This window comes from Anser anser (assembly GCF_964211835.1).
Source record: "Anser anser genome assembly, chromosome: 8".
Taxonomy (NCBI): domain Eukaryota; kingdom Metazoa; phylum Chordata; class Aves; order Anseriformes; family Anatidae; genus Anser; species Anser anser.
The window spans coordinates 10,458,752-10,472,350 of NC_139728.1; the positions used below are offsets into that span (position 1 = coordinate 10,458,752).

Here is a 13,599-nt window from a genome sequence, read left to right on the forward strand (position 1 = left end):
ACGAGCAATGTCTGCAGGGGAAGGAAGGTGGGCTTCAGATTTTGCTGTAATTCTGCTTTTAATGTACTTACTGCTTTTAAAGAGGAGGAAGATGGCCGTCTTAACTGCCCTAGGGTGTTTCTCTTAAAGCTACTGGCACATCTTCTGAGTGGGCTTGGATGATGCTGACCTCTAGTGCCAGCTGCCACATCCCAGCGGAGGCTTTTCAGCACACGCCCTGCAGGCACCCGTTGCTGAGAGGGTCACAGGGACGACCAGGAGATGAGGAAACAGCAGAACGAGATGTTTTTGTCTAGGAATGAGGACAAGGAAAAGAAAATCAGAAGTGAGGGCAATTCCCAGGCTTCCCTGATGGCTACAAAGGCTGGTCCTGCTCAGAGTGTGACTCCAGAAAGCTCAGTAGGTAACATCTCCCGACAGGCTCCTCCAGAGTCGGCGTTGGCATCCTTTTAGTTTGTGCCAGAATTCATCAAAAAACTTCAAAGTAGCCAAAAACTCTGTAAAAACCAAGCTCCTCTCTTTCCTCCATCTGTCTGGGGAATTGCTTTGAGCGGGCACATTCAGAAGTGGCACTGCTGTGACAGGAACTGTATTCCTGCCGGCTGGTGTAGGATGAGTGTTTTGCCCCTTAAATTGGTGCCAGATAATATCCTTGACAGGAAATGTCCTAGAGCATACAGTGGAGCAAAGGTGTTGTCTGAAGCACATGAATCTATCACGGTTATTTTTGTTTCTGCTCTTACAGTTTGTCTCTCTTGCAGGAAAGCAGCCTAGTTATTTAAAGTAATTTATTATTATTATTTTAATAAGAAATTGGCACCAGTTGCTTCTTTTATGTCAAATGTCAGGCTGAAGTGAATTAAAATAGGCAACTTATATCTCTTCCTCTTAAACCAGGGACTGATGAAGGAAATAATGACAGAGCCAAAGCTTCGGAAAGCACTGAGTGATGACTAATCCCCATCGAGGACAAATATCCTATCTTTGATTCATCTCTTACTGATGTGAAAGGGATATTCAGAACTTACAAACCCCATTTTCCATCTCCACAAGCACACACCTCCAAAAACGTGCTCCCACTTCAAGTAATGTCAGAGATTGCCATCGTATGAAGAGAGGAAAAAAAAAACGTTTCACTCAGCTCTTTTTATTCTGTGTTTTTGCTGGCGTGTATCCAGCCAGCTCTTAAGTCCTTTGACAGCAAAAGGGAAGAAGAATTTTACAAATTGCTTTTCCCTACTCCATAAACTTCAGGCGTCGTTAAGTCCAGAAGCAGATGCGGAACCCAAATCTGCTTTGAGTTTCCTTCTCCTGCTTTGGCCAGGTTTGGGATTATTTCCATCGTTTCACTGTACTTGTTAATGTACCGATGGGTCCCTGCCCTCCACGCTGGGAAAGCGTGAGGGGCAAAGTCCTGCTGGTCTGAGCACAGGAGGGAAGGAGGGGTGTGTGTGTACGTGGGTGTGGGTGGCTGAGAGTGCATGTGAATTCATGTATACGATTCTTAGTGTCTCCTACTAGAGAAGCTATTCTGAGACGTAGATGTGCATGTTAAAATAGGAGAATTAGGCATAAATGACATAAAATGAGATTTTAGCGGTGTTGTGTTTGCCTCTTGTGTAAGTTTGACTAGTAATAGGAGATGTAAAATTCTGCTAGGCTTCCAATTACCCATAAGAGCACATGTATCAAACTGAACTGAATGTTCACTGATAGACACAAAACCAAAATGTTTACAGCATTCAGAGCAATAGCAAAGCATACCTCATGCCAGTCCTGGAGTGCCTCTTGCTTGTCCCTGCAAACTCTCCCCCACCGTGGGCCTCCTCCTTCTCCCTCCAAACCCCTCTCTCCTTCTCAGTCCTGTCCATGTGGGACGTCCCTCCTCTTCCTCATCTTCACCTCCCTGAAGCACTCCTGTCCATGCCAGCCTTCCCCTCCACCAGCACTGCTTGAGCCCTGGTCTCTCACAGCCTGCCCTGCCCTCCTGGGTGCATGCCCTCTGTCCCCAGGCGTCTGTCCGTCCTTCTTTTGCTTTTCCTTTTCCTTCTCCAGACTCTTGTCTTGCCATCTCCCTCCTACATACCTCCTACTGTTGCTCCTAGTAGCTATTCCTTGCCCATTATATGAGGAGAAAATGCTTTCACCTAATTTATGCACCATCTTTCCTTCCTGGGGCTGCTGCAGTTGTCTTGTTCCTTGGTACTGTGTTTTCTCTGGCACTGACGCGTTTTATCACAGAGCTGGAATTAACGTCAGTGTCGTTGCCAGACCAGAGAGTGCTTTTCTCTACCGTGCACCCCTTGGGCTTTGCAGAGGCTCGGCTTGGCCCCAGTGTCGTGTCTTTGTCCTCCATTCGTGCTCCACGTGCTGTGCTTGCGGCAGGGGCTGGCTAGGTGAGACGGCAGCTGTGCTCCGCGCTGCGCGCTCGGGCACGGAGTCGGAGCTGCCTCGGCAGGGTCGCAGCTGTGCTTCCTTTTAGCTTCCTGATTAAAAAAAAATAGAGTAAATAAAGGTGTGCGCCTTGTATTTGCTTAGTGAAGTCAGTCGTTTTGCTCTGTGCCTCCTCTTGGTTTTACTGGAAGGCTGCATCTGGGATTTGATGCTCCGGTAAACTCAAGTGGAGTTCAGGGAGCTGAGTGCATGGGAGGGAGGTGGCAGAAGGGGGTGAGCTTAGTACTGAAAAAAAACAGAACATTTCTGGCAAAAAGGCACAGGAGCAAAGGCAGTGCCTGCTTCTGGAGGGACCTGGCATACCAGGGAGGCAGGGGACCAGGCACGGTGTCAATCACTTGTCCCCAGTGGCCCCACGGCTCCCAGTTTGCAGCTCCAGCTGGCCAGCAGTACCCAGGCTGGTGCTGGAGGGCAGGACCTCCTCGCTGCTCCGCTCCGGGCTGTTCTTAGCCTGGCCTGACGGAGGGAGCAGCTCCTGTGTCTGGAGGTACAGCACGGCCCTGCAGCCCTGTGGTGCCTGGACCTACAGCACGACAGTCGGGAGCGGCTCGGCTCTGAGTCTGCGGCATGGATAATGGTGGTGTCCTAAGAGAAATGTCTTCACGTTGCTCTGTGGATGCCCACAGCCACCAGCTAAAAAGGACTGGGGGGGAGGAGGCTTTTTGGGGTGTTTATGCAGCCCTCTGTGGGATACTGGTGATGAAAGAGCAGGGTACACGCACGCCCTGGGGTGGATGCCCCTTCTTTAAACTCCGCGACTGATGTATCTCATCCTCGCACAACCTCGCATCCCCTTCCTCTACAAGCAAAACGAATGAGACACACAGAGCTCAGATGCTTCTCCAAGCTCTCTGGCACCTCCATCTCCTGTGGGATGGCAGGAAGGGGCCTCGAGGGCCCGATCTGATAATTGGTCCTGAGTAAGGTGCGGTTCAAGATGTTTTTGTTCCTTGAGAAACGTGATCGTGGGTGGCTTAGAAGAGAGGTAGGAGGGAGTTAGCGCACGGGGTGAAGTCAGAACTGGGCCACCAGGTACCTGGGTAAAAGACCAGCTCTTGGAAGATGTTCCCTGTGCCACGTTTTTATTTTAATTATTTAAAAATCATTTAAAGTCCTGATGCTGTAGCTGCCTCCGCGGTGTCTGGGTGCTGCTGGTGCCGCAAGATAACAGGAGCAGTTTGGGCAGGACGCGCAGGTGGTTCAGTCTGATTCCTTCCCTCGGGGAGGGCATGGGCTCGGCTTCCCTTCGCCTTCCCTTCCTCATTAGCTGCTCGTTTGCTAGGCTCGCCTTCCCCTAACGAGGCTGGAGAAGCTCCTCAGCCACATCAGCTGCCGGACCGGCGATGACACCCCCCGAGTCACGTCACCGCGTTGTAAAGTGTCGCTCACCTTCATTGTATAGAGACCGCGAGGACGCGAAATAAACAGCCTGGGAAGCACCCGCCTTGTGCCTGTGTGTCCGGGAAAGCTGAGGGTCGAGCTCTCGTTCCTTCGCGGGGAGGGAACTGGGCATGGGTTGTACCCGGGGACGGAGGGTTGCCTCCTAAAACAACTGCTGAGGGAAAGGATGAAGGAGCTCCAGGGAGAAGGCAGCCTGGAGAGCGGTGACGGATCCCTCGGCTCCGGGAGGAAGGCAGCGCGGATGGGAGGCGTAAGCAGCAGACAAATTGCCTGCTGCCCCGATCCGGATCCCTGCAGAAAGCATCCGTCCATCTGCAGGCCCTTCCCAGACAGAAAGGGCTCGCACCGCAGCGGTCGGTCGCTGTGTGTTCAGCCTCGCTCGAGGGAGGAAGGAAAACCAAACGCTGCTCTCCCTGCCCGCAGAGAGGGGCCGGGGGACGCGTCCCGCTGTGCTCCAGGTTGCTCTGCCTCGTTGCCAAGCACGAAAAAAAAGCTCCTGCCCGAGGGAAAGGATGCAGAGCAGGCGCTCCCCAAAAAGGGAGCTCCCAGTATGAGCGGTCCTGGGGGATAAACTGGGGAGGGGTGAGCGAGAAGAGGTTCAGCAGGTCTGGAGCCAGGGGAACCCTTTCCCCCCGAGGAAAGGCTTACGTGGGAAGCACTGGGGGCACGCAGAGCATCCCCGAGGTCTGGCAAGTGGGAGCAGGCAGGGACCCGGCCCTGGTGCCCTGCTCCCTGCCGAAGGTGAGCGTTTGTTACACGGCCCCCGCAGGATTGCTTCTTCATCTAAAAAAGAAACCTAAATGAGCTTGTTTTTCTCTGGGAGTCACTGCAGTGAAATTTATCAGTCCCTCTGTCTTCTTCCTATCCCACCCCCCCCTTTTTTTTTTTGCCCTAATTCTCTTCTTTTATTGTTTTTCCTTTTTATCTGCAGCTTCTTTCCCTCTAAGCCTGTCTCTGAGCCAAAACAATTTGCATGCATCCAAGGGGAGAATCTGCCATTAGTGCTGCTCTGTCTCTCCTCTCAGGATATATTTAGCTATTGCCTTTTTTTTTTTTCCTTGCTCTTCAGTGGCTTTAAAGAGCAGGTGCTGGGAACGGAAAGAGAAAATTAAAAATACCTGCTGTCAGATACCTCTCCCTGCACAGATGTGCTCTGGCGCTTCAGAAAGCGAGCGTGTGAGCAGAGTGGGTAACAGCTGCCCCTTGAAAACCTCATTTGTAATTCTAATTTATTATTATTATTTTTAATTTCAATAATCTCTTTCCGCACTGCTACAGATTTCCAGAGCAGCTATTTCCTCTGGTGCTCCATGCGAGGGTAGCGTGCTCTCTTGCCGGGAATCCATCCAACGCCCCGGGGGCAGGGGCTCGCTGTCGGGGGGCGAGGGATGCACGCTCTTCCTCTCCTGCTCCCCTGCCTCCCTTCCCATCCCTTGCTGCATCCTCCCCTTTATCCCATCACCCTGTATAAATTTGCAGTTTCTCTTCTGCCTCTGTCCCCCTCTGCTCCCTCTTTTCCCACGCCCAAGATCTGCTCCCAATTTACCGTGGCTCCTCTTCCTTCTTTCGTGTCTTTTCTGGAAAAAATCTCTGCAGGTAAATGGGGGTGGAGAGAGGCTTTTAAAATCAGAGCTGAGCTCGGTACAGCCCCCACCAAAAGGCAGCTGGGCTCCTGCTCCTCCCGTGAGCGTTTCCTCCCCAAACTCTAACTCCTGCTGCCCTGAAATGAGGGCACCAGAAATCCCCGCAGCAGCTCGCAGAGCTTCACGGGGCTTTGGGGGCCCTTTTTACGTGGTGCTGGGGATAAAGACTTTATTTTCCTCTTTTTGCATCCCTAACCCAGAAACGACAGAGGTGACAAGCTTTTGTGCTTTGCTTCCACCTGTGAGGCCAGCAGCTCCATCCCTGCAAGCTCCAGGGCTGCGGACGCGGCTCTCCCATTGCCGGAGCCTCCAGCACCTGCGCATCCCACCTTCTCCCAAGCACCCAGGGCCCCAGTGCACCCAGCTGGGGCTGCCAGGACCTCCCTGGAGAGACCAAACCCCACGAGGACGGTGCTGGCGATGCGAGGGGCTGGGCTGGTCCATGGGCGGGCGGTGGGCTTCGTGCCGGCGGTGCTGCAGCACGCGTACGGGAAGGGAGCACGGCCCGGGCGTTGCGACACAGCCGGGTTTTGGTGTTCCAAAACAAGGGCTGATAACGCAGACACCGGGCTGGAGCCGCGGGAGGCCGCTAAGCTAAATGAGACAGGAAGCACGTAATTAAATTAGATACAGAGCAGAATAAAGACATCTGAGTACACATACGTAGCTGGGCTCAGAGGCGATTGCATAACCCGAACGAAGAGCTCTGCATTAGAAAATATTGCAATGACTACATCCTATGCTGGAGAGCTGCCCATCCTCAAACCTCCCTCACCCCTTGAAGGGGAGAGTGAAAAAACTGAGAGAGTGAAAAAACCTGGCCTTGACGGGGAGGACTCTGCTGGAACAGCCCGATCCCGCGGCCCCATTGCCTGGGCGCAATTTCCTACAGCTTTGTGCATCCTCTGGCTGAGCAACCTTGGTGCCAAGATGCAGCCTTTGGTTGAATCTTTTCCTTTAGGTTTAAAAAGGCTTTATCACCTGGGCTGGTGATAGCCAGGGATGAGCGGGGAGGAAGGAAAGGGATGAGGAGTTTCCGTTGTTTCCATCCCCTCTCCTGCTTTTAGTCTCTTTCTACTCTTTCCACCTCTGGTTCTAGGTAGGATGCCCCTTTATCAGGTGTTTCCCCACACTTTACTCAGTCTTTCACTGAGGTGCTCCCCCTCCCCTTCTCCCACCGCAGCCCCAGCAGAATATTTATGACCACGACACACCAGCAAATGTCAGCCCCCGTTTATCCAGCTGCAGACGTGGCAGGAACATCGCTCCCCTCTGCTCTGCTCGCAGCACCTCGGCCGCAGCGGGGTGCCTGGGGAGCTGCAGCGGGGTCTGCAGAGCGTGCCAGGGCCCTCGTCCCCGCCGCCAGCCCCGGGGGACCCTCCTGCTATGGCGATGCCAGCCTTGGCCACGCGGCGCGGAGGGTTTGAAGTCACCAGCTGTTGGGATTGCGCTGACTAATTGCCTTGTCCCCCCCTTCGCCGTCCCCGGCTGCGTGCCCGCGGTTACTCAGCAGGCTCCGCACGTCGGTGGAAGCGAGCCTGTTTTTTCCTCTTATCGAGGAAGCAGTTCTGACTGCGATGCTCAAGGACGAGCCTCCCGCCCCCCTCCCCGAGCACCTACCCAAGCCGTTATCTTCTGCGCTGGCTGCCGGAGCAGCTTTTGGTTGGCTGGAGGCCGGCGTGGTGCTGGGTACCCTCCCAGCCCTCCCACCCCATATAAACACAGCTCCTCGCCGCTTCTCCAGCACACGGCAGCAGCAGCGCAGGTGCTGCCCCAAGGAGCTGATGAGCTGCTGGATGCCTCGGTGCCCAGCTCTCAGCATGTGCCGAGGGGTTGCCGCGCTTCCCATCACTTGCCTGGAAAGGTAAGGGGCTTTGCCATGCCGCAGGGCTGGGAAGCAGAGGATTAGCTGGAAAAGATGATCCTAACGTCGGAACAGCGGGGCCAGCCTCCACTGTTGTGGCTGTGGTGGTGTTTTGATAGAAAGCTGGGTGCAGCCTGCCGAGAAACACGCAGCCAGGGAAAGCAGCGTGATGTGCTGTGGCCGCAGCTGTGAGGCTCCCCTGGAGGGGACGCAGAAGCTAAAACGTGCAGAGGGGATGGAGGCTGGGCAGGGCTGCCCCGTGTCGCTGTGTGCAGACGCACGAGGTTTGTTTTGCTGCCTCCGTCTTCGCAGAGCTCGCTCCAGGTTGGCAGCGGCGCTATTTTTGTCAGTGCTCGGTGACATCCTGCCTAACATGGCTACGAAGCCCCACGCCGCTGCCTTGACATTTAAATGCTTATTTTTGTCTGGGTGCCTTGGGATGCCTGCAGGAGCTGCAGCACACAAATAGCAGCGGGGCTGTGCGCTGCCTCGGGGGCACCCAAGGGAGAGGAGCCGGGGAAGCAGCAGCTCCCGCCCTATTGCCGCAGAGATGCCCGGCAGGGATGTGGCTGGCTCCGAGGTGGCACAGCAGCTGTGCTGCCACCACTCTCTCTGGCTCTTGAAGGCGTGGGGTAGATGGACGGTGCCACCACCACCTCCACAGCATGGCAGCTCCCCCAAAACAGGGGAGCAGCTGCAGCAGCAGCACAGCAGGAGATGCTCCCCCTCTGCCGAGATGAAAGCGACCGCTGTCGTTTTCCCAGTGTGCTGAGAGCAGCGTTGCGTGGCTGGGAGGGCGGAGAAGGAGCCGGGTTTGTTGGTTAATGCTCCTGAGGGGGCTGCGGAGCCGGGGGGGCCACCAGGGCTGCAGCTCTGCCCCATGCACGCACCTGGCGCTACCTGGGAGGCGAGCAGGAGGACGCCTTCCCCTGGCTTAACGCGCTGCTGAGCCTGGTTGCCGGGGAGAGGAAAAAGCAATTTGGGGATTGTTTTATTGCACACGGCAGAAGGCGAGAAAGGAGGTGAAGGAGCGAGAGGGGACGGTGGTGGCGGTCCCACGTCCCCACATTCTCACCTCTCCCCTTCCTCCCTGCCAGAGCCAAGGAACTCAAGAGCCGCCTGGGGATCCTGCTCCACAAACCAGAGCTGGCACACCGGATCGGGGCGGCCGGCAAGCTGCAGCTGGGCTCCAGGCAGAGGTAAGGCAAGCTGGGGGCTCTCCTGGGGGATGCTCTGCCCATCTGTGCAGCTGGGAGGATGCAGCGCCGCTCGTCCCCGCGGTCCCACCCCGGCAGGCAGCGGGGCGGATCGTGTCCCAGCTCCACCAGTTATAAAGCCAGACTGGGGGCTGATGCTCTGCCATTAGGCGGAGCGGGGACTCAGCATCAAGCAGGAAAAGCCAGAGGCTCCCACAGGCACTGGTTTCTCAAACCAGTGCCTGGGTCCCCCGGGGAATGCGGACAGCACTGGAAACAAAACACTAAATCTTGCTGCTGGAGGCAAGGCGCCTTCGTGCTGAGAAGCTCTGCTGGGCTGGCACCAGGAAAAAGGGCTCCTCTGAGCATCCTCTAAAGATTGCCTGGCCACAGCTGCGCTATGGAGCTGAGGTCTGGGGAGCCATCGGGGAAGGCAAAAGAAAGGGAAAAAGAAAAAGGAAAGAGGGCCCACAGGTAATGGATACTGGGGTCTCGCTGTGGTGTCCCACCGGGTGCCGCTGCCTCCCTTCTTGCACTGTCTCATCATGAACTGCTTTAACGAAGCGCTCCCGTCCTTCTCCGGCAAGACGGCAAGCCTCACGTCCTTTGTCTTTTCCAGAGACTCCTCACGAGAGGTGCTCGAGTGGAGGGAATCCTTCGATCAGCTCCTGAAGAGTAAAAGTGAGTAGGGTTTTTCTTTTCTCCCCTTGATGAGGGCGCGTAGGACATATGCCTGGAGTCAGTGTGCGAGGAAACCTGGTCTCGTCCTCAAATTAGATATGTTAGAAATTCAGCAGGTGCCCTCCCTGCCCTGGCAGAGCTGACACTCAGCCGGACTTTACCCTTTCCTCCTGGCCAGGTGCTTTCTGGGGGGCACGAGCACTGTCTCACAGCTTCTTGGGCCAGGAGCAGCAGGGTGGGCATGGTGAGCTGGTGGTGTGTACCTTCTGGCGGGGTCACCGTGCCATCCCCAGCCACCCCCAGCATGCCTGCTGCTGGCACAGCCACCTTCACGCAGGCTTTATTTGCTCGGAAAACATTGCTGCCCTCTGTCTGCCTGTCCTGTTCCTCTGGGGATGGCTCTTACGCTGGGAGAAAGCATCCGGCTGCTTTACTGAACTGCACGCATCCATTTTCCCCTCCAAAATTCACTGTACATCTGGTGATGCACAAGGTTCCTGTAAGGTGTTGGTGGTGCCCAGCAAGGGGACCAAATCTGAATACAAAAGCAGTGGTCTACCTTAAAGTTATTCCATGGCAGCAGATAGCCCTTCTGCAGTGCTGGTCTGGGGCTAGGCATATTTTTTCCAGCATTTATCACGCGCTGTGAAGGTTAGCAAGCATCTGCAGCTTTGTAACGCAATAGAGACACGGCTCTCCTGCTGCAGGCACTCTTCCATGCTCCACAGCAACTCGTTCCCCCTAAATCTCAGCTGAGAAATAAAAACAAAGCCATCGCTGCTCGGTTCCTGCAGGCGTACTCATACCTCAGTGGATTTCTCCATCGGTAGAATTAGCTCTTTTCTGAAGCTGTAGAGAAAACACTCTGCAGACTCATTACAGAAAGGTCAGATAAATAAAACTTGTCTGTGGGAAAGGATTTTATTGGAGTCTCGAGGCCAATTAGCAGAGGCTCACAGGGTGGAATTTGCCTGGAGGGAAAGGAAACCCGCAGATGCCGCAGCCTGGTCTCCCGGGGAGAGGCTGGTTAGGCAGTGCCGCATCCAGGAGCCCCGTTACCTCCTGAGTGCCTTCGTCCCCTTCATCCCCTTCATCTCCTTCATCCCCTTCATCTCCTTCGTCCCCTTCATCTCCTTCATCCCCACTCACCACTTCTGTCTCCTCTGTCCAGACGGGGTGACCGCCTTCCACACCTTCCTCAAGACGGAGTTCAGCGAGGAGAACCTGGACTTCTGGCTGGCCTGTGAGGATTTCAAAAAGACCCGGTCGAAAACCAAGCTGGCCTCCAAGGCCAACAGGATCTTCGAGGAGTTCGTCCAAAGCGAGGCGCCCAGGGAGGTGAGAGCCATTCCTGCCTCTGCAACGTGGTGCTGAGCAGGAGGGGAAGGGGTAAAATATCCCAGGTGGGTTTGTAAAGTGCTCTCTCAGCTCAATGGGAAGATTTGCCCTGATTCACGGGAGCTTTCTAACCAAATGTGGCACCCCAAAATGAAGGGATATAAGGGTTTGGGAGTGTCTTCACCCTCGCTTGGAGAAGATAGTGTGGGAGGGAGGTTAACGCCAAGCTAACGTTTGTGGGCTCTCCTTCCCTGCAGGTGAACATCGACCACGAAACCAGGGAGATCACCAGGAAGAACCTCTCGGGGGCCACCTCCGCTTGCTTCAACGAAGCCCAGGCGAAGACCCGCACCCTGATGGAGAAGGACTCCTACCCCCGCTTCCTCAAGTCCGCCTCCTACCAGGACATGACCAAGCAGGCCGCCAGCCGCGGCACCAGCAAGCGCTTACACACCTGACCCGCGCCCGCGCCCGAATCCGCCTTCGGGAGGGAGGCCGGGAGGGGAAGCCCTGCCATTTCGGCAGGGTGCCCGGCACCTCAAGCGCTTCTGCTGAAGCTGCCGTGAAGAGAAGCCTTCCACCCCACCGCCGCCACCGCCACCGGGGCCGCCCGCGGGGCCTGCGAGCGGCGGGCCTCGAGTTGCGAGGCCAGGGGACAGCACAGGCCTCGCGGTGACGTTGTTATCCCTCGCTTAAGCTGTTTGACCCGCAGGTTGCACCTGGTCTTAGGTCACATGCATAACTTTTTATTATCGTTATTATTTATTTTAGCATTGTTATTACGATATGTATTTATGAGAAGAGCACCGCTCGAAGCATGCGCACATCGCTTGCTCTGAGGAGCTTGTAAATTAATTTATTTTAGATATTGCCACACTTAGCATGCCTCCCACGGCTTCTGTATAATAACCTCAAGAAAGAAAAATGGATTTTGTAGCACGACCACGGAGCAAGGTACGCGAATAACAGCAGGGAGAGCTGCGACTGGCGGGCTGCTAGCGGGGTCTGAGGTTTCCTGAGAGCACGGAGGACCATTGATGGCCATAAAAGGATGCTTTGCAGTTCATGCTGTTTCCTTTTTATTTTTATTTTTTTCCCCTTAAATAGAGCTTTGTGACCGGCATCTCAGCACGTGGGCTAGCAGCTTGTCCTAGGCAGAGAATAGCGATGTAGAACAGGCACTTTGAGTGTTGAAAACTTAGTTTGTAAACACGTGGGAGAGAAAAAATGGGGTTTTCCCCTGATTTGCAGTCGGGTCTGGTGTTTCTTTGGCTGGCAAACCGGTCTGCAGCCAAGGACTCCCAAGGACCAGTCTGGGGATGTTTTTTTCTGACTCTTCCCAATTCTACCTCTGAGTCTTGGTGGGTCCCGGCTGCATTTGCAGGGCCATTTAAGATGTTTTGCTATTTATTATTTATTTTTACAACTGGAACCACCTTCGTTGTGTTACTGAGGTAAATGATGCACAAAGGTCCATTTTTGTTACTAATATAACATTGTCATGACAAAATAAATTGTAAAGAGGACAATGCTGTGACATCACGTTTGATTGTGGGCTTTTAATTTATTTTTGCATTCTGATTGCGGGGGGTTACGAAGCACACAACGTAAGGAAAGCTGCTGGCGGTGCATGGCTTGAGGCACGTTTACGGTCACTTTAAAACTTGCCATCTGAGAAACACAGAAAGGCAAGGGGGAAACTTGAGAAGAGTAAAACTTCCTCTCGGCATTTGGCTCATTGGAGAGAAATGAGCAGTTCACCAAAGGATTGTAAGCAAGAGTTAAGTTCTGATTATATTAATTGCCAACGTGTTTAGTACTGTTTATATCGCTCACCCTTTTCTGAGTGCGTTTTCAGGACTGCAGTTCACAATATCCATTTAATATCAGTAGGACACGGTTGACGTTTAAGCACAGGAGGGTTCACGTGAAGGATGCTTTGACTCACTGTCATAAATAACATTAGATTTAGCATTAATTCCGCCGGCGAGTGAATTATTTTCCAGGGGGAAGCACCTGGCATTAGAGGGAGTGTCAGAAACCATCCTACCCCCGGTGCAGCTCTTGCTGCCTCTCAGGTCTGGGATGCTTTGGGGCGGTGTAGCTCGGAGGTGCTGCTGCCCCCGCTGAAAACCAGCCCAGGTGTGCAAAAATACACCAGCTCTTCCCAGACCTGTACCCTACAGTTGCCACCCACCTAAATGGAGGAAGATAGATTAAACTGCCCATTTTATCTTTTATTTGAGAAGGAAGAAATGAGGTGAAAGGTAGCCAGGATGTATTTAAATTAGCCAGCAAGAATGACTCAGTGAGAGCACCGAAGCAGCACTGAATCAGGCAGAAACAAAATTACATTCTTTTTAACTGCAGGGTCTGACTAAAAAAAATAATTAAAAAATAAATAAATCTTGCACACCTTGAAATTAACTTAAACATGATTTAACATTCAAAAATATTCAGATTGGCCAAACAAAAAAGGTGACAAAAATACTTAGCCAAGAATTAAAATATTTTTGAGATTTCTTTAGGAGGAAATCTGGGGCTGTGTCCACTCTTGGTGCCCCGTGAGCCGAAATGGCCCAGACTGCATTTTGGTCTTGGTGGTAGCACTGAGACCTTTACAGCTGGCACTGGAGCATCTCATTTGCAGCTCTTCTAATTTCACAGAGAGAAAACTCCATTGACAAAACCAGAGAAGCCCTGCTTGCGTCCAGCATGTCCTCTGCGATTGCTGTCAAAACCCCGTGCTAATATAACAAAACCTTTAAAGCCTTGGGAAAAAAAACAAACAAACCACAGACCCGCCTTGAGAACCAGGAGCTGAAGTCTCCCATAAACCACAGCCGAAGTTTCCCAGGGTGGAGGCAGTGAGTTTGGAAGCAGAAGGGAAGATTTCAGATGTGGGGAGCCAAGGCAGGCGCTGCCCCCAGGCACGGCCCATACTTGCTGCGGGGCCGAGTTTCCACGAGCTGGGCTGCGTGGGGATTTACTGCGTGGAAAGCAATCAGCAGCGTGCCCGAGA

At 53.7% G+C, this 13,599-nt stretch overlaps 1 protein-coding gene and 1 long non-coding RNA gene across 2 annotated transcripts; one reads left to right on the plus strand and one right to left on the minus strand.

Annotated features, from left to right (window-relative positions):
- Positions 1-1,116: 1,116 nt before the first annotated feature.
- Positions 1,117-7,182, minus strand: LOC310903121. Its single transcript, XR_014587282.1, has 2 exons — positions 7,119-7,182; positions 1,117-6,092 (listed from the first exon to the last, which is right to left on the minus strand). It is a non-coding gene; the product is annotated as an uncharacterized lncRNA (long non-coding RNA).
- LOC310903115 (regulator of G-protein signaling 16-like) lies at positions 6,086-12,119 on the plus strand. The gene is made up of 5 exons (XM_083845771.1): positions 6,086-7,362; positions 8,460-8,561; positions 9,178-9,239; positions 10,411-10,577; positions 10,835-12,119. Exons 1-5 carry the CDS (start codon positions 7,076-7,078, stop codon positions 11,033-11,035), a joined length of 819 nt encoding a protein of 272 aa, XP_083701897.1. The 5' UTR covers positions 6,086-7,075; the 3' UTR covers positions 11,036-12,119.
- The last annotated feature ends 1,480 nt before the right edge of the window (positions 12,120-13,599 follow it).

Bases quoted from the DNA above. Each gene is read 5' to 3' on its own strand.
- LOC310903115 (XM_083845771.1), top strand. From the start codon at position 7,076: ATGCTCAAGGACGAGCCTCCCGCCCCCCTCCCCGAGCACCTACCCAAG. The intron at 7,363-8,459 runs GTAAGGGGCTTT...CCTCCCTGCCAG, and splicing joins CCCATCACTTGCCTGGAAAG to AGCCAAGGAACTCAAGAGCC. The intron at 10,578-10,834 runs GTGAGAGCCATT...CCTTCCCTGCAG, and splicing joins AAAGCGAGGCGCCCAGGGAG to GTGAACATCGACCACGAAAC.